This window comes from Piliocolobus tephrosceles, chromosome 4 (genome assembly GCF_002776525.5).
Source record: "Piliocolobus tephrosceles isolate RC106 chromosome 4, ASM277652v3, whole genome shotgun sequence".
Lineage (NCBI taxonomy): Eukaryota > Metazoa > Chordata > Mammalia > Primates > Cercopithecidae > Piliocolobus > Piliocolobus tephrosceles.
This window is the reverse complement of record NC_045437.1, coordinates 130,704,871-130,731,875: the sequence shown is the minus strand read 5'-3', so window position 1 is coordinate 130,731,875 and position 27,005 is coordinate 130,704,871. Positions and strand designations below refer to the sequence as shown.

The window sequence follows — 27,005 nt, the reverse complement described above, 5'->3', positions numbered from 1 at the left end:
TCATCACATTACACACCTCATCGTTTGCTTATTTAGTTTACTATCCGTCTTCTGTCGGGAGAAGGTACACTCCTAGAGGGCAGGAGTCCGTCTATTTTGTTCAGTTGCTATGTCCACAGCGCCTAGAGCCAGGGCAGAGAGTGGAGACTCAGTAACCATCGGCTGAATAAATGAGTGAATGTCTGAGCGAATGAAAAGATGAAGAGAAGCCGGATTTTACTGGGGCCAAAGAGTTTGCACGGGGCGAGGGGAGCGAGATGAAGGATGAGTGCTGGCCTCAGATCCGACTCAAGTCCCTCCCACCTGCCTAACCCTACAATTCTCTTTCCCTCTTTTAGGTGCCGGACAATTTGCATATCCCGTTAAATCCGGGGCCTGACTCCAGGAGCCCCGATTAGAGGTAAGCAGCCTCCAACCCACCTTTGACAGGGAAGAGTGACTAGCGGGGAAAATAACGCCAGCGGGCCGCCTAGGGGGTGGGTGACCCGCGATCTCCACGCCCAGGTCCCGCCCTCCCGGCCCCTGCCTCACCCCCAGCCCCCCGCAGAGGGCGCGCCCTGGGAGCGGCGGGGGACGCAGCTGGCCTCCCGGCTTGCCGGGGTGGCGGCGTCGGGGCTGCGGGCGCCTTGGCTGGACCCGCATTGCCCCCTAGTGCCGCACAGAGTCAGGGCGCCGGGCTCCCCCGCCTGATGTCACCGCCGTGCAGTCAGCCCAGAGGCGGCTCATTGAAAGCAGACCCTCCTCGGCGCTCGCTGGGCAGAGGACGCGCCACGGTCCGCAGACCCGCGCAAGCCGGGCACCGCCGGGCGCCCCGGCCCTGCCGCCCCCTCCTCCCCGCCGCTCCCCCGCGAGCCCGGCTCGGCGCGCCTGACGTGGACCATTAAACTTGGAGCTGCCGCCTCGTACCCTCTCTCTCCTCCTCCTCCCTCTCACAGGCGAGCGCGCGGCTCGGTGCAGGCAGGAGACGTGCTGCCGGGCTGGGCTGCCCGGGGGAGATGACTCCACGCCAGGAGGGCGCCTCTGGGAAGAAGACCACGGGGGAAGCAAAGTTTCAGGGCAGCTGAGGAGCCTTCGCCGCAGCCCTTCCGAGCCTAATCATCCCCCTGGCTATGGAGGGCGAACTCTAAGATGAATCCCGATCTGGACACCGGCCACAACACATCAGCACCTGCCCACTGGGGAGAGTTGAAAAATGCCAACTTCACTGGCCCCAACCAGACCTCGAGCAACTCCACACTGCCCCAGCTGGACATCACCAGGGCCATCTCTGTGGGCCTGGTGCTGGGCGCCTTCATCCTCTTTGCCATCGTGGGCAACATCCTAGTCATCTTGTCTGTGGCCTGCAACCGGCACCTGCGGACGCCCACCAACTACTTCATCGTCAACCTGGCCATGGCTGACCTGCTGTTGAGCTTCACCGTCCTGCCCTTCTCAGCGGCCCTAGAGGTGCTCGGCTACTGGGTGCTGGGGCGGATCTTCTGTGACATCTGGGCAGCCGTGGATGTCCTGTGCTGCACAGCGTCCATTCTGAGCCTGTGTGCCATCTCCATCGATCGCTACATCGGGGTGCGCTACTCTCTGCAGTACCCCACGCTGGTCACCCGGAGGAAGGCCATCTTGGCGCTGCTCAGTGTCTGGGTCTTGTCCACCGTCATCTCCATCGGGCCTCTCCTTGGGTGGAAGGAGCCCGCACCCAACGATGATAAGGAGTGTGGGGTCACTGAAGAACCCTTCTATGCCCTCTTCTCCTCCCTGGGCTCCTTCTACATCCCTCTGGCGGTCATTCTAGTCATGTACTGCCGTGTCTATATAGTGGCCAAGAGAACCACCAAGAACCTAGAGGCGGGAGTCATGAAGGAGATGTCCAACTCCAAGGAGCTGACCCTGAGGATCCACTCCAAGAACTTTCACGAGGACACCCTCAGCAGTACCAAGGCCAAGGGCCACAACCCCAGGAGTTCCATAGCTGTCAAACTTTTTAAGTTCTCCAGGGAAAAGAAAGCAGCTAAGACGTTGGGCATTGTGGTCGGTATGTTCATCTTGTGCTGGCTACCCTTCTTCATCGCTCTACCGCTTGGTAAGTTGGGGACTAGCAGGAGGGGAACTGGGCATTTTTGGACCTTGGGTTTACTGATGAGCTTACTCTAAAGTTTTTTGTGGGTTTTATTTCTTATGCAGTCTGTGCGTGTTTGGAAACTGAATAATGTTGTTTGTTCTGCAAAGGCTTTGCAGATTGGGGAGCTGGCTAAAAACCAACTCAGGTGTTAGTAGAACACGCTAAGGTACTAGCTTCTAGAAATAGAACCACAGAAGGAAAATCTGGTATGGGGAATGACTCACTCAACAGCCTCGGTTTAATAATTAAAAAGGACACTGGACTTGAATATCACACTCGGCGTTATTTCAGTAGTAATGATGTGTCGGCTAAGGCAGCGTCACTAATGCAGCATACAAAATAGTTTGTAGTTACTGCAGATGCGGCATTTGGGAAGCAGGGAGGCAGCTCGTACACAGAAAGGCAGCATTCATTCAGCATTTCCAGGGCTAGTGCAGAAGCCACGCTTCTCAAGAGCTTTGCAGAGGCTGCATTCTCTCCCTCCCCTCTTCACTGACAGCTATCACCCAGATATACTACGTTCATTATCAGTTAATATGAGCATTTTACAGCCACACAGCCCCAAGCAGACTTTAAGTTATTGAAAGCTTGAGATATGAAAGAGAAGATGACTAGAGGGTTACACATTTTTAGTTTTTACCCAAAAATATTTCTAACTCTGGTGATTTATGGAATGCCCAGAATCAATTTATAGTTGCCCCTCGCCTTAGCTGACAGACACCAAATCCTGGTAAGATGGAATTCAGTGCGTCCTTCCCCTCTTATGAAAACGTGTTCATCTTCTTTTTGTTTGGTGGTCCTACTAACTGAATTGTTCAAAAGGTTACCTGATGTTTTCTAAGGAAGAAGTCAAGGTCTGGTTAGCAGGTAAGCCCTAAAAGGGGGCATCCGTCACATGCTGTCCACATGGCCTGGGAAACCCTTGTCCTTCCTCTGAGGCACTGATCTGCTTTGATTCCTTCTCCTATCCCTGGGGGACCCTACAGAAAATGAAGGGAGGGAGGTTATCATGACACAGTCATGTGCCATGATATCAGGAGCGGTAACAGCTGCTACATGCCACGGACCACATATGCCTACAATCACACCAGAGTCTCAGGTCAGACCCAAATATAACCAAATCCCTCAAGCAGCTATAAATTCTGAAGACACAATGCTTTCAAGAGAAAAAGGCAAATGGAAAGGAAGCAAACGGACATCACGTTTCCATTTAAAAAGAAAGAAAAAAGAAAAAGATTTTCAAAAGCCGTCTAACCTTTTCTCCATGTCATCTTTTCTAAAGCAGGCCTGCAGGCTAATGCCTTTCAGAAATATTTTCAGTGGTTAGTGTTAAGTGGAAAGCGTTTGAAAAAGTTCTACTCCCCAGGTGTGATCACATACCATTGCAGGGAAGCTTGCTTTTCTTTCCCAATGTCTCAGGGTTGTTTTGCAGGCTTGTTGGGTTTACAATGGATGACAGTTCACACAGCATTGGGCCATTACAAAGATCATGGCTGTACATGGAGCTGATGGAGGTGATTTGGCCTCTCATTAGCCATATGACCTTGGCCAAATGACTACTCCTGTATGAGCCTCAGTTTCTTCATCTACAAAATGGGGCTAATTAATATTTGCTCCATGGATTTTGCACTAATATATAGGAAGGACTTAGCACAGTATCTGGTATATAGCAGATGCTCAATGTAAGTTAGCTCTGAGCAGTACAAACCAAACCCCAATCTCCCCTTCAGTATAACTGTGTCTTTTCTCTTTCTCTACTCATTTGCCAATCCCACACCTGTTACTAAAGTCTTGGAAGAGAACTGAGTCTTTCTCCTTTCTTCCTTTACCCCTGCTCTCCAGCCTGCAGAGGCTGTGACCAGAGCATGCTCAGGAAGGAGAAGGCCTCAGTGGGATGCACAAAAGTATCAAAAGTGCGGACTTTGGCTTTTAGGGGCAGGGGAAATAGCTCCAAACAGGTAAGGAGGCTTCCAGCATATTGAAATGGGAAGAACACAGCTCCAGTGATTAGAAGCAACAGAGTTCCCATTTGAGCTTTGCCATCAATTAGCTCTATGGCCCTAGGCTTGTTGCTTTGCTTCTCTGGGCTTCAGGTCTCACATCTGGAGAACGAGGGGATTGAATCAGCTTAAGGGATCTCAAACTTTGATAACTATTAGAATCACCTATGAAACTTAATAAACAATGGTAGCTGCCTGGGCCGAAACCCCAGTGAATAGGATTCAGTAAGTCAGAAGGATCCCAGGAATCTGAAGGTGTAATCAACCCACCAGATGATTCTGAAGAGGTAGTCCACAGACCAGGCTTTGAGAATCACTGACCAGAAAATGTCTCCGTTTCCTTCAGGCCCCAGTACCCTGGAAGCCAGGGTTTTAAATGCTGCCAATCTCAGAGCTTTCCCGGCCACATCGTAGCGTGAGATGATGTGGCTTCTCTCTGGGTCTTGCTTTTTAAGTCATCAAGCCCACCCTCAGTTTCTCCTCACTCATATTACCCCCATCGTCTCTCTCCTTCCTGTCTGTGCCTTTCTGAGACCTTGTCCCCCTAGCATCTCAGGTCCTGAGCTTCCACACAATAGAAAGTAAGAGGTTCTTGCCACCCTGATGCTATCTTGTTTCTCTTCTGGCAATGAAAACTTTCCGACTATCATGCGATGATCTCCCAGAGATCTTCCAATGATTTGTCCCTGAGCCAACCCCATCAACATCCTTCTTCCCTGAAAACCAAACGGATAAGCTGGGGAATGTAGACTCTAGGACTTGGGTTTGGGATGGGCTTCAAAAAGTACTCAAGAGCTTCAAACAAAGAGGGTACTTAATTACTGTTTTCTTAATGATTCAGGAAGAGCATTCCAGCAAAATAGAGATGTAGGTTTCTACTTCCTCTGAGTTGAAATAAAACCCAAGCACAAGTAGCATGATACAGAACAATAACTTCTTTGGAATCTGAAGAAGGTTCCAAATTCTAAATTTTCTATGAAAACCTTTTCACTCATAAGGGGAGGAAGCAGATGTGGGAGAGGACTGTGTTTGGCAAAGGGAGAAGTGCAGGTAGGAGCAACTTCCAATTGGTGATAGACTTTCAGGTGCCAGGATGCACAAGATTTCCATAGCTGTGTTTGTTTTCTCCATAGGAGAGAAGGGTTGGGATTTCTCCCAGGAAGGAGGGAAAATAGCTGTGCCCCCTACAGGATCCTGTTCAGGGGCTTCATTTGTTTTTCTTCATCTCTTATTTTTATTTCTGGGAGCAGGGTTGGGATGCCTGCAGAGCAGGGCCTCTTGTCTCCTCCTGCCCTCTCCCCACCTGGGACACCCTCCCCCATGTCCTCCCCACCCTTTCCGTGTGGCCTCAGACCAAGTTGGACCAGGGACCAGTGCTCACTTACTCAGGAGCAGGGATGGACTCCACCAAACAAGGACCTCTTTATTTGGCCCCTGGAAACAGGCCAGGGAGGGACAGGAAATAATTGAAATAGAATATAGCAGTGTTTCTTACTCCATGAGCCATTTGCAAGATGTCAGAGAATCTTCAGCTGCCAAGCATTAGAATGAAGACTAACTTCCAGCCCACCTGGGGAAGGCCTGGTCAGGGTCTCAAGAAGTGACTGAGCTATTGAGGATGTGCACTGCAGCAGCGGGGGAAGTTGGGGGATGCAGGGCCGGTAGCAGGAAGTGCTCGGCAGCCAACCAGTAGCTGGGCTTAGTGAGTTGTTTAGAAAACACTGGAACCTTGCCTTGCTCCAAATCTTTCTTCTGTCTTTTAAAATGCTGGAAGGCACCAGAAAGCCATTATTGAACTAACTGCTTTCCCTCCAAATAAATGAAGGTCAATTTCAAAGAAACAGTTGTGTTCTCTATAGTATTGGAACAAAATAGGAATCCCTCTCTCCATTGATTTGATCCTCCAGCCCTTTCATTCAAATGGGGGCTGACAAATTTCCACCTTCTGCAAGCATAAGGGTCTCAGAGATGACTCAAGACAGAGCCACCCCCACAAACACGCATTCATCTTCCAGCTCTGAGACTTCAAAACACATGGATTTGAGTTACCCACAAGGAAATCAATTGGTTTGAGTACTTGGCAAGGGGGAAGTTTTTACACACGGGAATCCTTCCTGGAAGAGGGAAATCCTGCTAAAGTAAAACCCATTTGACCATGTATTAAATCACTAATAGGGACTTCCTAAAGCATCTACTACATGCCAGGCACTGCACCAGATACTGGGTTATCAAGCCAAAAACAAACATGGCCCCTGATTGAAGGAGGCTTACAGCCTGGTGAGATTGTATTCAGTATTGGATACACACTATGTACCAGACATTCTGCTAGGCCTCCTACAGACATTATCTCATTAATCCTCACAGCTACCCCAACAGGCAAAAGTAACTGCTCCTTTTTTATGGATGAATATACTGAAGCTCAGAGAGGTAAAACTTCCTGTCCAAGGTCACACACCAAGTAAGTGATAGGGCCAAAAGTTGAATCCAGGACTGTCAGAACAGACCCATACCTGTTCCACCACACCAAGGAAATGCCTTGCCCTTTTGCTGTCTTTTAGCAACCTGTTTTATAGCACATGTTCTCCAGGAAACCCAGAACCACACTGTCAAGAACTAGTAATGAAGCTTCTGTTGCAAAACCTGCCTTTCTTCCACTGCCTGCTCACTCCTGAAAAAATAACCAACCCATGACATATCAGGGCGGGTCATCCATGTTCTAGCTCAGGGCTCGATGTTCTCCTGTACTGTGTATGACAAGGATCTCTCAGGATTAGACATTTTGTCAGTCACCCCAACCAGAAAGAAAAAGTGGGAGAGACCTTGCCCTTCTGGTGATGTGGGTTCACATCTTTACTCATTCATCCATTCACCGAATAAATATGTATCTTTTCAGTGGGTACCATGTCCAGGCATTACACTGACGATATAATGGTGAGCAAAATAGTTACATTTCTTAGAATTTGGCTCTAGTGGGGAGCACAGATATATTGAAAAACACACATGCACAAACAAACATGAACATAAATTGCAATAAGTGACTTGAAGAAAAGGAGTATGATGCTGCTAGAATTCTAAAACAGGGGTTAGTACATCACAGGTCCCTGAGGCAATGACATTTAAGTAGAACTCTCAACAGTGTGGAGAAGCTAATTCAGTGAAGGTGGCTGATAAGAGGAAGAAAGGTGTGGGCAGGAGGAGGGACACACTTGAAAATCCTGAGGCCAGAGAGAGTGGAGAACTAACAGAACCCAGAGAATTAGAAGGGAGGCAGGTGCGTGTCAGGGCCAGAGGCGTGGGCAGAGGCCGGGCCATGCAGGGGCTTTTAGGCCACATTAAGGACTTTAGATTTTTATCTTAAGTGCGTTGGCCACTACAGCAGGGTTTGAAGCAGATGAAAGACACTGTCTGAATCACATCTTTTAAAAGTGACTGCAGCCACTGTGTGGAGCATACACTTCAGACGAGACAGGTAGGAGGCTTTGCAGTGGCAGTGAGAGATGATGATGACCTAGACCAGGCTGGGCAGTGGAGGTGGAGAAGCAGACAGCTTCAAGGACCTGGGGATGGGTTGGTGACAGCATAGGAGAGTCTGTGAGAGAGGAAATGTGTTCAGAATAACCCTGGGGTTTCTAAGTACGTGGAGGTACCATTTGTTCAGAAGGGGAACAGAGTGGGAGTGGGGAGGCTGAACACAGCAAACAAGATACCTCCCAAGATTTTCCTCTGAACACACCATGCTAGGAACAATCTGCCACACATGTAAGTCGAGTAGACAGGTCCAACTCAAAAGTCAGGGGCTGTGAGCAACCCAAACCTAGCTATTCATCAGAAACGTCTGAAGGAGGGGGCTGTTTTTAAAGGCATAGGTCCTTGGGCCCCATTGTAGATCTCTTGCATCAGATTCTCTCCTTGTAGTGCCAAGAATCTTAGTTTTAACAAGTTTCCCTGGTGACTGTTACGCAGCCAGCACCACACAAGTCCTCCCCATGCCTAGAAACCCCTGGAAGGCTTTGCAGAGCAAGCATCATCATCCCTGTCTTTACAGGTGAGGGAACTAGAGTTCAGAGAGGTTCAGTACCTTGCCCAAGATCACACAGTTAGTAAATGGTAGAGTCTATCAAATACCACACTTGGTACTCAATAAACATTCATTATATTATTCCTGTTGTCAGTAAACTTCTTCTCCAACATTTATCTGAGATCTGGCACCCAGAGATTTTACTGGCTTATGACGAATCAGGAAAAAAGTTAGGAAAATGCTGTGTTCCTTTAAAAACTAAATGTATGTCATATAAACGATTGTCTTTTTCTTCCAAAGACTGTGTCTTTTCTATTTGGGGACACTGAAATAGCACTTCTTTGATGGAACGATAGTAATTAGTGGCAACAGTGTGCGTTTGTGTGTGTGTGTATGTGTGTGCATGTATGTGTGTGTGTTGATATCTTACTTGGCAAAATTAGAAGTTAGTACCGTATGTCAGTCCCTTTCAGAAATTTTTTTCAAACTTTACTGAGTCTCCTAAAGTCTTGGAATTATAGAAGACACCATGGCGGCTAGACACAAGAAATATTTGTGAGGAAAACGGGAGGAAGGAAAGAAGTGAGGGCAAGAGAGAAGGAAGGAGGGCTGGGTGAATGCGTTAGCCTCAGCTTTGCTGTGAGATTCGGTGGTCTGGGGCAGAGGGGCAGGGAGGGGAAGAATGATGTGTGCAGAGCTATACCTGCCAGGTCCGACAGGATGGTGGGGCCCATCATAGAGGCACCCACCCTTGCTGCAGCAAAACGGCTCACAGAAATGCCAGCAGATGCGTGTGTAGCTGCAGTGCCATCATGGATGAGCCTATTAAGATATGTTATGTAGGAAATGCCTTTACCTGAGTGTGTGTGTGGCTAGTAAAAATAACTGATGTCTACCGGGAAGCAGTGGGAAATTGCTTCTTGCCATATCTGCAGAATGTTTCTGCAGTCACTGTGCTTCCTAACCACATTTGATAATAGTAATACTAATAGCTACCATTTATTAGGTCTCATTGAATGCCAGGCTTACTGTGCTCTCCATGCTGGGTGGGGGTGCTTTCTCTGTATTCCCTTATTCATACCCGTCCACAGGATTGTGAAGTGGGCGCTGGTATTGTCCCCATTTTACAGATGAGGAAACAGAAGCTCAGAGAGATTGAGTGATTTTCCTCAGGTTACCCAGCTGATCAGTGATAGAACATGGACACTAATGCAGGCAGTCAGATGGGTTCATCTTTGGAGCTCTCCTAGAAGCGGGGCTCTGAGCCTGATTTAAGGAAGCGCAGGAAGGAAACTGGGGAAGCCAGAGTTTATTCTGAGAAGGAGGAAAGAAAAAGCATGTGGCTGCCCGTCATTCAGCAACCAAGAGGCACCGTATCCTGGTGAGACCATAAAGAAGATAAAAATAATTGGGTCGTTCCTCTAGCAAGATAAGTCAAAATTTCTCTTGTATTATTGATGCTTTAGAAGACTTTTTTCAGCTTCACAACTTATGGGTAATGTCACATACATTTTTCAGATTTTTATCAAATTTGGAGAAACACATAAAATTTAGAGCACTTTTTTACAGTTTAGTTTCTGGCTGCATACATTTCAGACCTGGATTCACCACCACCCACCCACCTACATATGGTGCCAGCACCATGGGGACACTCTTCCATCATGAATCTGCCTCTGGTCCTGCCTCTTGATGCCACAAGATCAGGTGAGTTGGCATCGTTGGCAAGAGAGTATTTCTAGAAGCTGTTTTTTCACTTTGCAGTTCCTGTGGCGAGTGGTGACCTAGCTACACAGAAAGAAAAGACTGTAAACCCCATATGTATATTCAACAGAACCCAAACAAAATCGATCTTAACTCGGCTCTTAGCTGGTTCCCAAAAATGTCCATGGCCCCTATATTAACCACCTACATAAGGAGAAATGGGAATAATATTTAAATAAGGGGAATAACCAATTTCATTAATACACCTTACTTCTGAAAACTTTGTGTGGCCATGGCGAGGGCATTGCAGGGCCCCTGCTGAGGCCGCATAAGGTCCCATGAAGAGGGAAGCCCTAAGGCTACTCTTCTCAGGGCTCTCTCCAGCTACCTCCTGACTGCTCTTTCTCCTCTACCTACTGTGAACGTCTTCTAAGCAGTGACCAAATCTCTGCCTAACACAAGCTGAACGAATGAATGAATAGCACAGAGCCCAGAAGAATAATTAAGAGTGCACTCAATTGAAAATTATTTGCCACTTCCCAAATACACTTTGCATTTTCTTTTTTCTGTGCATCTGTTCCCTCTCCCACCAGTGTGTTTCTCAACCCTCTGAATATCCAATTCCTGCTCGTCTGTAAACATGTGGTTCTGTTGACACCTTTTTCGCGAAGTCTTCCTGGATCCCACCCTTTTCCTCATCAGTAATCACTCCCTTTATCCCTGGTTTGTGGTGCTTGTCACATTTCTCTCTGGGGATAAAGGCTGATGTGCACAACTTTTGCAGCACTGCCAGGCTGCAAACCTTTGCAGGGTCCAAGTTCAAATTGTCTTCTTGTCCTTCATGCCCAGGGATGTGTACATAGAAAACTCCATAAAAATAGCAATGACCAGCTGGGCACGGTGGCTCACGCCTGTAATCCCAGCACTTTGGGAGGCCGAGGCGAGTGGATCATGCGGTCAGGAGATTGAGACCATCCTGGCTAACAAGGTGAAACCCTGTCTCTACTAAATACACAAAAAAATTAGCCGGGCGTGGTGGTGGGCACCTGTAGTCCCAGCTACTCAGGAGGCTGAGGCAGGAGAATGGCGTGAACCCAGAGGGCACAGCTTGCAGTGAGCAGAGATCGCGCCACTGCACTCCAACCTGGGTGACAGAGTGAGACTCTGTCTCAAAAAAAAAAAAAAAAAATTAGCAATGACCAATAGGATTCACACAGTGTGTACCAGACTTCTTCTAGTACTTGAACCTCCCACGGCCCATTAGATAGGTATTCACGCTTTGCCCATTTTATAAATAAGGCCCCATTGGCCGGCCGTGGTGACTCAAACCTGTAATCCCAGCACTTTGGGAGGCCAAGGTGGATGGATCACCTGAGGTCGGGAGTTCGAGACCAAGCTGGCCAACATGGTGAAACCCTGTCTCTATTAAAAATATAAAAATTATCCGGGCACGGTAGCGGCACCTGTAATCCCAGATACTCAGGAGGCTGAGGGAGGAGAATCACTTGAACCTGGGAGGCGGAGGTTACAGTGAGCCAAGATTGTACCACTACACTCCAGCCTGGCAGACAAAGCAAAACTCCATCTCAAATAAATTAAATTAATAGGTAAACAAATAAGGAAATGGGCTTAGAGGGGTTAAGTGGCTTGTCTCATTCCTTGAAACAACCACAAGTTCATTACAAACAGACTGTCATAGACTCATATTCTAAAACCAAAACGCCGATCTGGACCTGGTAATGAAGCCAGTGAACAGGGATTGGCTGGGTGAAGACCCATGTAGACACAAGGTAGGATCCTGAAAATGGACGGCCTCTTCATTCTTTATTAAAAGACTGCCATTCCACCTGCCTCTGGGGGAGACTGTCCCATTGCCAATTGGCCTTCACACATTCCCTCACCCTACTAGCCCTGGTCACTTGCCTCTCACCTCTGAGAGGGATATAGTCAGAGTTGGTCCCTGCAGAAGCAGGAAAAGAGAAAACTATTCCAGTGACTTTATAGCAGAGCCAGATAGAGACCACTAAAGGCCTAACGTATTGAAAAGGGAATAATAAAATTATAAATTAAAACATGCACACACACACGCACACACAAACACATACATATGCATAGAGCCTTAAAATAAATGTAAGGAAGGCCAACAATATTCTGATTCTTTCCATGCAGGTAACTTTGATTTCTTTAATATCAGATTATTTCACCAAAAATACTGGTGCCCCAGCTTTGTGAATGCTCTGAAGACACACTGGGTCTTTCTGTTGGGTAATATATCACTGTTCTCTAATGGGATGACCATATGTCCCATTTCACTGAGATGGTCTCCTTTTATGCCTATTATCAAAGCATAATTATAATTATCATAATAACCCTTTCTTATTTTCAAAATTGTCTCAATTTGAACAATAAAAATGTCTCCCTGTTTTAAAACCTGGAATAAGGGTGTTTATAGTGTGGACATCCAATAGTACCCCAGTTTCATTCCAGAGCCTGAGATGGAGAGGAAAGAGAAACTGGCACTAACAGCCTCAACAGTCCAGAGAAAGATTCATGATGAGAGAGCAAAGTCATCATCCATTTAAGAAGGAAAAATGTGACTTACCATGTGTGTATTTTGTGGGAAGCAGGAGTTTTGTAAATGTGGGTTTGAAATTTTTTTTAAAGTGTTCATTTATTTTACTTGCCCTGATGATACAAGTGAGTGGCTGAGCTGGGATTTGAATCTATGGCTGGCCTGCACTAAATACTTAGGGAATAAATGATTAAATGAAGGAATAGATCAATTTCAGCACAAGCTAAGTGGTGCCATCTGAATGATGGGTGCCTCCAGAATGCAGAGGAGACAGAAAGAAGAGTGGGCTGAAATAAGATTTGGGGGAGGAAAAGGAAAGTGAGCTGTGTTTTAAGGACTTCTGAGGCTGGAATCAGTGCAGGCGGAGGGCTTTCTTCACCCCAGCCATCATCACCCCTCCTGGCATGACAGCACGTGAGTCAGCTCAGAATACAGTAGAATCTGTCAACACTGGCAGGCTCTGCTCTTAGGACTCTATCAACAGCACACTCCTGGCCACACCCACCCACAGCTCATCTGACCACCCTTTGAACACTCAAGTGCCCCTCTCTGGTGCGAGTGCAGGAATTGTGCTATAAAAGTTGCACCAATGAGCAGTTCAGTTCAAAATGTTCAGAAACAGAATGTTCTAGCACATGCAAGTGGCCCATTCCTCCTAGAGCCCCGTTTAATTTTTTCCAAGGGTGTCTGCCCACAGTGTCTTGCTCCCTCCTAAGCTTTCTATCTCCTGCTTGGATGAATTTGGGGCTTAGTTTTGCACACTTTTTGAAATTCTTCAAGACAGAGTTTCCTGCCAGGCTAACATGCATTGCTTAGAGGCTGAGCTTAGCACCCTGGCCGTGCCCCAAAAGGAGGTTAAAATGGGACCAAGGGCAAGCCGGGCTCACTGTCATTCACAGGCATCAGCCCCAGGGCTCACACCACCAGCACCGGCCGGGCGGAGATCCAGGGAGGCAGCTGGTTGGGGAGGAGGAGAATCCACCAACTGGAACAGCAACAAAAAATTACATCTCCGATTCATATATTCAGGCCATTAATCAGCCCCCGGCATCAAGAGGAAGCGGTAGGATCCCTTCTCCCAGCTTCTAGGGACACTTCCCACAGCGCCCATTTGTGATTCCTTGTCCCCAGCCCTTTAGCATATACCTTAACGCCAAGGTTCCTTGGCTTCATTGTTTTGCGGACCCCTTTGGCAATCTGATGAAGCCCCTTCTTACAGTCGACACATCAGATAAAAGACACAGGATTTCAAAGAAAACCAATTATATTGAAATACAGTTATAATGTTGAAAAAACAAATTTATTATAGAGTAAAAAATGTCCTTTAACATATTAAACAAGATCTAGCAGCAAGTCAAATAAATAACTACTATAATTTTGAAGTACTGACAAGTGGAAATATTTCAAGATTATCTGCAACAAATGTAATGTGATATCACAAACCTGATTTCTAATGGTGACAAATCCTGCTGACTCTAGTGTGGCTGCTTGCCTACATTCCTATCAAAGGAAATGCAAACTTTCCGCCAAAGGTTAGTTTGGGGTTTTTTTGTTTTTTGTTTTTTGTTTTTTAAAGAGGGTTTTTTTCTCACCCGGGTTCATGGACCCTCTAACTCCAGAATAAGAACCCTGCCTTGGGATATTACAAAGATGTACTTCAGGATATGAGAATTTCTATACTTTTTTTCTGTACAATGTTTTATAAAGAATGCCTGTTTTTAGACTTAGGACCACAGGGAACTTGGACGGTGCCATCATGCCTTGTAACTATTTTGCATGATTACTTGTAGCAATTTTTAAAAATCAACTAGTTTATTTTTTAATGATTCATAGATTCTTATTTGAATCAGAAAAAAAAAATGAAAAAATTCTTCTGCTCTTACCTACCCCACATTCACACCCAACAGTCTAGTATTTTTTCCCCTGAAGTAAAGATTGTTACCAGATTGTGTATGCTTTCCAAAATAGTCTTATTTATTTGTAAGCATACATATCCATATGTGTATGTGTATGTTTGAGTGTTTTTGCATGTAGAATATGTGTGTTTTCACTCTATTTTGATTCATGGTGTCATTTTAGAAACACTTCTGTGAAAGTTTCATTTTTCACTCAACAGCACGGCGTATCTTAGACATAGTTCTATGTCAGAATGCATAGAGTTACTGCTGGTTTTCATGGCTGCATAATAATCCATTATACGAAGTGTCCTATTTTACTTATTAATTTCCCAGTTGATTGACATTTAGGTTATTTTTGGTCTTTTACTACAAACAATGTTGAATGAATACTCTTGTATATATGTCTGTGCCTACATATTCAGGATAAATTCCTAGAAATGTAGTGGCTGGGGCAAGGAAGATTGGGTATTTTAGGTTTAACTTGATTGTGTGTAATAAAAAATTTTAAATATACTAAAATGCACAGTGGTGTTAAAACAAATAGGTTAGGCCAGGCACAGTGGCTCATGCCTGTAATCCCAGCACTTTGGGAGGCTGAGGCAGACGGATTACCTGAGGTCAGGAGTTCGAGACAAGCTTGGCCAACATGGTAAAACAACTTCTCTACTAAAAATATAAAAATTAGCCAGAGAATTGCTTGAATCTGGGAGGCAGAAGTTGCAGTGAGCTGAGATCACGCCACTGCACGCCAACCTAGGTGACAGAGTGAGGCTCCGTCTCAAAAACGAACAAACAAACAAACAAACAAAACAAATAGGTTAGATCTACATCTACTAATCTATTAGTTAGGCGGGTTGCTCATGATAGCTAAGTAAAAAAAAAAAGCAAGTTATAGAGTAATGTCTAACCCAATTTTTAAAAGCTATTTATTAGTTTAGTTACCTCAAGGGGTAGGATGGAGTGAGGAGGAGTAGGTTATTAGCTTTTTTATAACCTCTGTATTATTTCACATGTTGCAATAAGCAAATATTCTATTTGTGATTAAGAACATCAAATTAAGAAAATGTGATAGAATGTAAATTGGGTTTCAACAGAATTACAGTGGGGACTACTAAACATTTTTAAAATTTTAGGAGAAAAACTATCAATGGCTAAAAAAAAAGATTGCTGTTCTTAGTCATTTTCAATCTAATTTAACATGTATATGAGATAGATAGATAGATAGATAGATAGATAGATAGATAGATAGATAGAGATATGTCTATATATATGTATATATCTCCTGCTCTGTGATTACCAGATCTGGAACACTTAGAAATTGCTTTGGCCCATGCTGGGAGCAGTGACTCATGCCTGTAATCCCAGCATTTTGAGAGGCTGAAGCGGGAGGATCACTTAAGCCCAGGAATTTGAGACCAATCTGGGCAACATTGGAAGACCCCCATCCCTACAAATAAAAAATAAAAATTAGCGTCATGCGGTAGCATGGGCCTGTAGTCCCAGCTACTAGGGAGGCTGAGTGGGGAGGATCCCTTGAGCCCAGGAAGTCAAGGGTACAATGAGCCATAACCACACCACTGCACTCGAGCCTGGGCAACAGTGTAAGACCCCATCTAAAAAAAAAAAAAACAGAAAGAAATGACTTCAGCCCTTTCCTCTGCTGGTTACAGCCCTGCTCATTCCCCCAGTTCAAATTCATGCTGTCAAGTTGTTGATTTTTTATTCTTTTCAAAATGAGAACAATTTTCTCTTTCTTGGTAGCAAAAACTAATTTATACGTAACAGCAAAATATAAAAAAGAAAGGAAAAATCATCCATAATCATATCACCTGCCTTAGTCCATTCAGGCTGCTGTAACAAAATACCTTAGACTGGGTAATTTACAATAAACGACAGAATTTATTGCTCACAGTTCTGGAGGTTGGGAAGTCCAAGATCAAGGAGCAGGCACATTTAGTGTCTGGTGAGGACCTGCCCCTCATAGATGGTGACTTCTACGTGTCCTCACATGGCAGAAGGGGCAAACAGCCTCTCGAATGCCTCCTTTATAAGTACACTGATCCCATTCATCAGAGTTCTGCCCTGGTGACCTACTCGCCTTCCACATGACCCACTTACCAACACCACTGCACGGGGATTAAGTTTAACATACTAATTTTGGGAGAGACAAACATTCAGACCATAGCACCATTGATATAGCCATGTTTAATATTTGCCTATGCAACTTTACAGAATTTTCTCTGTGTGTTCTTATGTGTATTCACACAAACTGGATCACCCAGTGCTTTTTTCACTAATCAGCAAGTCATCCTGACTGACTTCTTATCATATCAATGGATCTGAGTCTTTTCATTTTTTTTGTTTTTCCTTTTATTCTTTTCTTTTTTGTTTTTAAAGTCAGAGTATCAGTCTGTCACCCAGGCTAGAGTGCAGTGGCACAATCATAGCTCATTGCAGTCTTGAACTCTTGAACGCAAGCGATATCCCCCTACTTCATCCTCCCAAGTAGCAGGAACCACAGGTGTGCACCACCACACCCAGCTAATTTGTAAATTCTTCTGTTGAGATGTGGTCTCCCTATGTTGCCCAGGCTGGTCTCAAACTCCTGGCTTCAAGCGATCATCCTGCCTCAACCTCCCAAAGTGTTGGGATTACAAGCATGAATCACCATGCTCAGCCTTTCCCATCTTTTTAATGCTGCACTGAATTCCATAATAGAAAGTATCATAATGTATTTAACCAATCCAGTTATGTAAACAAGCCATTTACACCAATAGATAAGACACACATAAGGTATCACTTTACAAGGTACAAATGTGGAGTGAAAAGTCTACCTCTCTCACTTCCTTGGCCCCAGTCATCCAATTCCCCTCCATGGAGGCAACTACTACTACCAGTTTCTTATATATTCTTCCAGATACGTTCTATGCATATAGAAATATACTTATATGATCTTTTTAATGGAAATAACATAAACACTATTCTATATTTTGCTTTTTTCACTGAACAATGTGTCTTGAAGTTCTTTCAATTTCAATGGAAATTCCATTTCCAAATAAAGTAGCTTCATTCTTAGTAGCTCCATAGTATTTCTTTTTTTTCAGATAGATCTCCATGGAAAGACATTGTAGGTTATTTTAAATTTTTGTTACTACAAAACAATATTCTTATATATCACCAATTTGCACATGAGTAAATATATCTGTAAAATCTTGTAAGTGGACCATTCTGAGTAAATGTTTTCATGTTTGTAAATATTACCAGATCGTCTTCTGTAGAGATTATATCAATTTACATTTCAGTAACTGACATTTGAGGGTGCCCACACATTCACTAAGAGCTGTTATCAAACTTTTGGATCTTTGCCAACTTGACAGGTGGAATTTTTGTGAATGAGGTTAAGCATTTTTTCGTATGTTTAAAATAATCCATTCCCTCTTGATGTGCAATTTGTTTTCAGTTTTTAACTGTGATAAATATTCTGATGCACACATTCTTTTCCTTAATATCTTTAGGGTACTTGCCCTTTAGGATTTTGTTGGGATAAAGTCCACTTTGAATGGTTAAATCAAAAGGCAGACTCCCGGGAAAAGCCTCAGATGTATATTGTCAAATTTCTCTCTGGAAAGGGTGTAGCAATTTGCACATCCACAAAGTATGTTTCAACATTGATGAAGAAGCCAGTTTTTATGCTGATAGCTTCTCACTGCCTGAGGCACAAGAAGTTTCAGGCATCTACGTGACTTCCTCCTGAGGTGATAAGATGTCTTGAAAGCTTCAAATCCTTCCAGCTAATTTGGTGTCAGTTTCCCAGAGTTCAGGGCTAGCTAGCTGCCCTCTTGGGATGCAACACCCATCCATCAAAGGAGCCAGAGGAGACAACAGCCTCAGAATGTGTGTATTTTATCCAGGAGCTAAGAAAAAAAAGCAGTCAGCCAGGACGTATAAACAGATTTGATCTTTCACATGTGGTGGGCTGCCAGGTCCACCCACGGTCCACATCAGTGGTTCGAGGCTCCAGGACTGACATCCCAATTTAAAACCATAACAAAATAAAAGAAAACGCTGTTGCCATCCCCAGGAAAACAATCCAGTTGGAGGCACTCAAAGGATGAGTTAATAAGGAAGGATTCCTCTAGTCATCTAAGCTCACCCCCACCCCACCGTGGGGGCCTGTGTGGATCGAGGGAATGCAGTAGACAGCCTATATTTATATCAGGGCATGCAAATGCACCACATTTTAGTTGCAAAATTCGGATTGGTACTGGAAGATGCCAGACTCACGAACTGAAAATTCAATTGAGCACCACTCAAGAAGCAAGGAGCTGGCCGCTTGAGCAGATTCTGCCAGGGAAGGAGGCCTTTTGAGAGGGAGCCAATGGACCCTGGTCAGTCAGAGGCATAATTTAATCCTACCCTTGAACTGCTGATCTAGAGGGAGAAGCTGGGTTATCTTTAAACTCTACTAAATCTAGAGGTGTTGGAACCAGCAACTAGGACAAGGCAGGGGCTGGGTGAACTTTGACCCACTTGCCACAGCGTTGGGAATGCCACTAAGCCAGAGGCCTGGGCTCACCAAGTGATTCCCAGAATCTGACCAGGAAAGCGCTTCCTGTCACCTGCCTCTGTCACCGTCATCCCACCCCCTCATCTTGAGGAAGAGGGGTGGCACCTTCTCTTCTCTGAGACACCCTTGCTAGCTCTTAATGACTCCTGCTTCAGTTGCTGTACTAGAAAGAATAGGGACTTGAAGGCCAGGCAGTGGCCCACTCCTATACTCCTAGCAAACACTTTGGGAGTCCGAGGCAGGCAGAACACTTGAGGTCAGGAGTTTGAGACCAGCCTGGCCAACACGTGAAACCACGTCTCTACTAAAAATACAAAAATTAGCTGGATGTGGTGGCAGGCACCTATAATCCCAGCCACTCAGGAGGCTGAGGCAGGAGAATTCATCACCTGAACCCAGAAGGGGGAGGTTGTAGTAAGCCGAGATTGCACCACTGCACTCCAGTCTGGGAGACAGAGCGAGACTCCATCTCAAAAAAAATAAAAAATAAAACTAAAAAAGAACAGGAACTTTGAAATCTGACATATCTATCTGGCTCTGCTGCTCAGCTTGCTAAGCCCCAGTTAACTCATCTGTAAAACGAGACCAAAATCATCAACCTCAAAGAATTGTAGTGAGGAATAGATGAGAAATGGATGAAAGGGACTCAGCTAGGTGCCAAACACTAGTAAATATTTCATAAACGTCAACTACTAATGTACATGAAGCCTCTAATATGGCATCCACTTCAGAGGAGATATTTAAGTACCTGTTAATATTATGATCATGACAAATTCTATGAATGGGCTATGTGTTTTGAGGAAACAAAAATGAGACAGGTTCCTCCTCACTGAATAGTTGGGAAAATCCTCTGTTAAAAAAGGCCAGAAGAGTAAAAAACTAAAGTTTTTTTTAGAGTGCCAGGTATGATGATCACATGGTCAAAAAAAATCAGATGACTTTGCCTAACATCTATGGTCATGTTTCTCTCTTTTTCAAATTGTTTCAATATTTAGATTTGTGATATTTCAGTCATTCCAAAAAATACAAGAAGTAATTTGGGACACCCATGAGTCCTCCATCCAAATTTAACATGTTGCTGAATTTGCTATACATCTTCTTTTAAGAAATAAAAATGTTACAAATATATCTAAAAGGCTCCCCACCCCTCATCTCATTCACCTCTCTCCTTCCCAAAGGCAATTACCACAATGTCTGTGATTGGGTGGACTTTCTTCTATACAATTTTTTTTTTTCTTTTGAGATAGGGTCTCGCTGTGTCACCCAGACTGGAGAACCATGGCGCAATCTCAGATCACTGCAATCTTCACCTCCTGCGTTCAAGTGATTCTCAGGCCTCAGCCTCCCTAGTAGCTGGGATTACAGACATGCACCACCACACATAGCTAAGCTTTGTATTTTTAGTAGAGACAGGGTTTCGCCATGTTGGCCAGGCTGGTCTCGAACTCCTGATCTCAAGTGATCCATTCACCTCAGCCTCCCAAAGTGCTGGGATTACAGGTGTGAGTCACCACACCTAGCCTCTTCCATACATTCTTAAATGTGTACTCTTAAGTCCTGCGTTCAAACTCCACTCCTGCTTCTTGACTACCTGTGTGGCCTTCAGCAAATTGCTCAACTCTCTGATCCTCTTTTCTCCCATCTCTAAAATAAAACAAATAACAGCTAATTTGTTGGGTGTTGCAAAGATGCAATAAGATTATTCATGTAAACCAGTAGTTCTCAACCAAGAGCAATTTTTCCCCAGGGGACGTTTAGCAATGTCAGGAGACATTTTTTATTGTCCCACTGGGGGTGCTACTGGCATTAACTGGGAGAGGCCAGGTATACTGCTAAACATCCTACAATGCAAAGGACAGCTCCCACAACAAAGAATTACCCAGCCCAAGATGTCAATCGCTGTTGAAGTGGAGAAAATCTGACATCAAGTATGCTGTCACTTTATAAGGGCTCAATAAACATTTGTTCAGTAAACACAATAACATAAATTATTATAATTTGTCCTTTGAAAGACATCATGTTAAACAATTTTACATAAATTATCTCACCGGTATCCAGTGAGTTGCGCCTTCTTGATGAAAAGGATGATGGACAGCAAGCACTATTTTTTCTGCATGCCTGACAATGTCTATACCATTTGTTAAATCAAAATGATAAGCCTATTAAAAATGTAAACTTCCAGACTGATAGATTAATTGGAAGTTGTTACTTGGAGCCTAACTTCTCTTTGCTCTCAGTGAAAAACAAATTGTATCAGTGCTTTTAGCCACAAAATTAGTTTACTCAAACCACCAAAAAAAAAAAAAAAATTCCCTTCAACCTAAGCAGGCCCAGGAACTGGCGTGGCTATAAATAAGTAAATAAGGCATCAAAATTAAGAGAATATTTTTGGCCCCTGTTCACAAGGACTGGCTCTCAAGGACTCAAGAAGCCACAGAGGCAGGGTAGAAAATGGGAAAGAGGAAAACAGCCAGACCTCTGCTTCTCTGACTCACCCCAGGCTCAGGTGGACTTGGAACACTCTGTCCTGGAGCTGCTGACTGTGTTGTCAGAGAACATACACTGTGAGTGGCCTTATCCAGCAGGTCTTCAAGTGGGGTCCTCAGCCCAGCAGCATTGACATCACCCAGAAACTTGTTATAGATGACAAATCCTAGACCCCATCCCAGAACAACTGAATCAGAAACTGGAGGTGCACCCCAAGCAGTTTGGGTTTTCCCAAGCCCTCTGGGTACTACTGATGCACACTTAAGTTTAAGAACCCCCGGCCTAATAAGAACAGTCTCCACGTTCCCTGCGTATTTCCTGTTTTCCCACTGTAGCTACAAAGCACTCCAACACCAGCTCAGATGTGGAGGAAGCCCTGCTCACTGGCACTTGCCTGGTGTCAGATGCTTGGCACATATTCTATAACTTCCAGAAGACTATGAGGAAGTTGCTATTATCTCCTTTCCAGATGAGAAAACCACAGCTTAGGGAGTTTAAACAATTGGCCCAGGGTCATACCTGCACAAAAAGGCTGGAACCAGGATGTGAATCTCAGTGGGCCTCCTGCCAGATCCTAGCCTCTTTTTTTTTTTTTTTTTTTGAGATGGAGTCTTGGGAGTCTCGCCATGTCACTCAGGCTGGAGTGCAATGATGTGATCTCGGTTCACTGCCACCTCTGCCTGCTGGGTTCAAGCAATTCTCCTGCCTCAGCCTCCCAAGTACCTGGGACTATAGGCGTACGCCACGTGCCCTGCTAATTTTTTGTATTTTAGTAGAGACAGTGTTTCACCATGCTGGCCAAGCTGATCTCGAACTCCTGACCTCATGATCCTCCCGCCTCAGCCTCCCAAAGTGCTGGGATTACAGGTGTGAGCCACCATGCCTAGCCCAGATCCTAGTCTCTTAATGATGACATCATACTGTGACATCACACTGCCCACTGAGGATGAAAAAAAACAGAACACAAAGAGATCAGCACTGCTCAGGCCAAGTTGTGAGCCCTGTCAAGTTTGTCTTTAGTGACCCTCAGTCACTGGTCCTGGGGCTCACCTGGCCTCAGGCAATCCTCTGAAGTTGTTAACCCCCAGGGTCATGACACTGTCCCACTGGAGGCCAAAGCTGCCCACACTTCAGTGCTCTCCTAGGCTTTTCCTCTTACTAGCTGTGTGACATGAAGCTGACTCTTCTCTTCTTCTCTTATTATCAGTGATAATAATACATTTATATCAAGGTTGTTAAAAGAATTAAATGAGATAATATATGTGAACATACCTAGCCCAGTGACTGTTGCACAGTAGAAACGAATTAATTCTTGGTTTTCTTTCATCCTCCTCTACACACCAGCAACTATCAAAACTACTCCATCCAGAATCCATTCTGTTGAAGTCTCTTGTATTGACCAATTAGCTAATATGATGAGCTAATCCTCAGGTGTTAATTCATAATAATGGTTTTCTGCATTTGTCTCCAAAATGACATCTGCATTTCAGCCAGGGGCCCTTATCCTCAAAGTCTTCCAACCATGGAGTGATTAACGATGGAAACGTTAGGGAATATGGAAGACCACTGGGAAGAGATTTCCCAGCCTTTCTCCACCCCACATGTCACTCCAATATCATATCACTAGCGTAAGTGGATGGGGAATCCCAGAGAATGGGTAATGAGACTAGAACAGAAAATATGCCTCCAAGGCTGCACCTGGCTTCAAAGAGGAAAAATGAACTACAGACATCTGAATCTCAGGATAGATGTGAACAATGCAAAAACAGAAGTGAAATCAAAGACTAATGGGTCATTTGCCAGCATTTAAAACAATTGCTTAGGATTTGCGTAGTTGAATGTAATAAAACTTCATTAAAAAGTAGTTATAACAACTAATAAGACCCTAATTAAATTAGCTTTCACTGGGCAAGTTGCTTGCGAGGTTCTAATTAGGTTATTTGCCGCCGTTGGCCTAGCCTGAAAACCAAAGAAGACTCTTAAGTCCTCAGCAATGCCTAGAAAATCCAGTCTCTGGCCTTATGCAGGAAATGCTAAGAGACTCTATCTAAATTTGGGGGCAGCCAGTCCAAAACTATCATAGCTCTCCAAAAATCACAGTATGCGGCCAGAGTGAAGTCCCTTAATAGGTCCCACCACTCTTAGGAATCAGACAGCTTTAAAGACGGAAAGGACATGTAAAGGTGGAAACGTCAAGAACTTCATTTTACAGATAAGAAAACTGAAGTCATGTGAGAAGCGATTAGTCCAAGGTCCCTCAGCGAGGGGCAGTGTCCCCAGCCCGTCTAATCTTCTTCCACTGTGATCTGGAATAAACATAGAACTCAGAGCTGCTGGTTTTCATTTGAGAAGGAAGAGGGAAACAAAGAGTGTTGGATTCTCAGAGGCTCCTTTCTTTGAAGGAGAGAGAGAGTGAGAGAGAGAGAGAGAGAGTGTGTGTGTGTGTGTGTGCGCGCGCGCAATGCACTGAGGATAGTTCAGCCCAAGGTAAATTGCTGACCTGCTTACAAACTGTCTTTGCTTTGCTGCCACAAAGCTCTTCCTAGAGCACAGATCCGCTCAAGCTGGTACCCTGCTGAATTACCCCAGGGTGACTTCTGAACTTCTGAGTGTGACAGAAAAGACTCTTCACAATTGGAATCTAACCTACCCCATCTCCCAAGATAGGGTTTTGTGCTCAAACAGATCAGAATCTCAGCCCTGTTCCTTACTAGCTGTGCAACCTCAGGCAAGTTACTTAACTTCTCTCAGCTCCCATTTTTTCTGCCTGTAAGACAGGGATGACATTTTACTTACCTCACTGGGGTGATAAGAGAATTAAAAGACAGTAAGGCAGGCAATCCCACGTGGCCCCTGCTACTGCTCCTCCAGCCACACAGGAGCAGTCTCCCTTCCCAGAACACACCTGGCTCTGTCATGCCCCAAGCCTTTGCCAGTGCAATTCCCTCTGCCTGTAACACCCTTCCTTCTCTCCTCTGCACAGTGAATTCCTCCAGCTCAAATGTAACATCTCCTTTGCTGTCTTCCACGATTCCCCAGGCAGTGGCTACTCTCTCTCCTGTGTTTTCTCTGTCCTCACTCCATGCCCATCAGAGCCTTGTCACACTGGGCCTTTTGATGTCCATCTCTCCCAGGAGACTGGGTCTCACCCAGCATGGGCCTGGCACAGGGACAACTCAGTAAGTGCATGAAATCTGATCAGAACTGTAAAGAGGAACTGTGAGGAAGGAACAAGATTGATTCCAATGTCACTTCCGCTCTTCTACCAAAGCCGAAATATAGTTGAATTCTGTGTGTACTGACAAAGACTTTGCTTGATCAAACTTTAGTCCAACTCCTGAATCTTCTTCTAGACTTATCTGTGCACTTCTTTGTAAAATCCAGTTTTAGGAAGAACCATGGTCAATCAGTTCAGAAAGAACCACCCACATCGATATCTAATCAACCTCAATATCTAATCACTCTTAATATCTGATCAGGCCTCTTATCCTCCAGCATCCCCCCAGTTGACATGTGATTACCCTGGCCTGCCTTCAGCAAGAACCCTGTTAGTTCGGATTAGCCAGAATCACCCTTACTCCTGATGTTTTCTCTTAGTAATTTTCCATCCACTGCCCCCAATCCTACTCCTTGGCCATAAATTCCCACTTGCTTATTCTGTATTCACAGTTGAGCCCAGTCTGTCTCCCCGACTGCAAAGCCCATTGCAGTAGTTCCTATACCTATCTCAATGGTTCTAAATAAAGTCTTCTTTACTGTGCTTTAAGAAGGATCATTAAATAACGTTTTCTTTAACAGTATATATATATATACACACACACACATGCATACACATACACACACACATGCATATACACATACTTAAACATATACCACCCCCCCAAGATTTTAGCAGCAATTATCTGTGGTAGTTTTTATTTTCTTTTCATGCTTCTCTATAGTGAGCATGAATTGCTCTTGTACAAAGAAACAAAACAATATAAAGACAGTTATTTAAACTGGTGAGCTAAAAGGAGATACATGAAATGCCAACTTTCCAAGCATAACTCTGCAAAAGTTGGGAGTTACCTGAATTTCAGTGTGGTACAATTCTGGTTTAATTCCTTCTCAATTCTGATTTAATTTCTTCTCTGAATTTCTTCTCTGTGATGTCTGTGACAAGAGCTAACTTGGAGTTGCAAGGTGCATACTAGAAGGTGGATCACTTCTCCGGTATCTTTATGGTGACCTTTTGGGTTCTTTACATACAGGAGAGAATAAGTACTGTGCTATCCGATACCGTAGCCACTGGACACATGAGTATGATCATATTTAAATTAATTAAAATTACAAATGCAGTTCCTCGGCCACAGGAGTCGCCTTGCAAGTGTCAAACAGCTACACGTGGCTAGTGGCTGCCATATTGGACAGCACAGATTTAGAACGTTTTCATCATCACAGAAAGTTCTGCTGAACAGTGCTGAGTTGTTTTTCAGCTTGCTCCAAATATGGCTGAGATGTCTCAAGAATAAACACATCCATTTGGCCCATGAACATATTCTTCCTTGTTCTTGTTCTAAAAACTCACATCTATGGCAATGTAGAAGGGCACAGCCGCTTCGAAAAACAGTTTGGTAGATCCTCAAAAGTTAAACAAAGAGTTGCCTAATGACCCGGTAGTCCCACTCCTAGTATACACAGAAGAGAATTGGAAACATGTCCTCACACAAAAACTTGCACACAGATATTCACAGCAGCATTATTCATAATGGCCAAAAGGAGGAAATAACTCAAATGTCCATCTGCTGAAGAACAGATATGCAAAATGTGGTATATCCATACAATGGAACGTTATTTGGCCAAAGAAAAAAGAACAAAGTATGGATACATGCTGCAACAGGGATGAACCTTGAAACTGATACGCTAAAGAAGCCAAACACAAAAGATCACATTTTGTCATATAATCCTGTTAAAACAAAATGTCCAAAATAGGCAAATGCACCAAGAGAGAAGGTAGATGAGTGTTCGCAGAGACTGAGGAGAAGGGGAAATGAGATGACTGCTAATGGTACTGGGTTTCTTTTTTTTTTTTTTGAGACAGAGTCTCGCTCTGTCGCCCAGGCTGGAGTGCAGTGGCGCGATCTCGGCTCACTGCAAGCTCCGCCTCCCGAGTTCACGCCATTCTCCTGCCTCAGCCTCCCCAGTAGCTGGGACTACAGGCGCCGGCCACCAGGCCCAGCTAATTTTTTGTATTTTTAGTAGAGACGGGGTTTCACCGTGTTAGCCAGGATGGTCTCGATCTCCTGACTTCGTGATCGGCCCACCTCAGCCTCCCAAAGTACTGGGATTACAGGCGTGAGCCACTGTGCCTGGCCGGGTACTGGGTTTCTTTAGGGGGTGATGAAAATGTTCTGTAATTAGATAGTGGGGTTGGTGTACAACTTTGTGAGTTACTAAAAACCGCTAAATTGTACACTTAAAAAAGATAAATGTATGGTATGGGAATTATATAGCTCAATATGACTTTTTGTAAAAAAAATACTGTTCTAATTGGGAAACAACCTACATGTCTATCCATAAGCAGGTGAGGAAATAAACTCTCACACATTCATACAGTGGACTGTGATACAGCAGTTAGAAGGAATGAATTCGATCTGGATACTAATT

General features: G+C 44.5%; 1 protein-coding gene and 1 long non-coding RNA gene across 2 annotated transcripts in view; one reads left to right on the top strand and one right to left on the bottom strand.

Annotated features, from left to right (window-relative positions):
* The first annotated feature begins 704 nt into the window (after positions 1–704).
* The window catches only part of ADRA1B (adrenoceptor alpha 1B), a 56,737-nt gene continuing 30,436 nt past the window's right edge, over positions 705–27,005 (top strand). The window contains exon 1 of the mRNA XM_023218774.2: positions 705–2,077. Coding sequence (XP_023074542.1) covers positions 1,129–2,077 — 949 coding nt within the window. The 5' untranslated portion in view covers positions 705–1,128. The remainder of the gene's footprint in view (positions 2,078–27,005) is intronic.
* LOC111547135 lies at positions 21,126–22,226 on the bottom strand. The gene is made up of 2 exons (XR_002733034.1): positions 21,879–22,226; positions 21,126–21,525 (listed from the first exon to the last, which is right to left on the bottom strand). It is a non-coding gene; the product is annotated as an uncharacterized LOC111547135 (long non-coding RNA).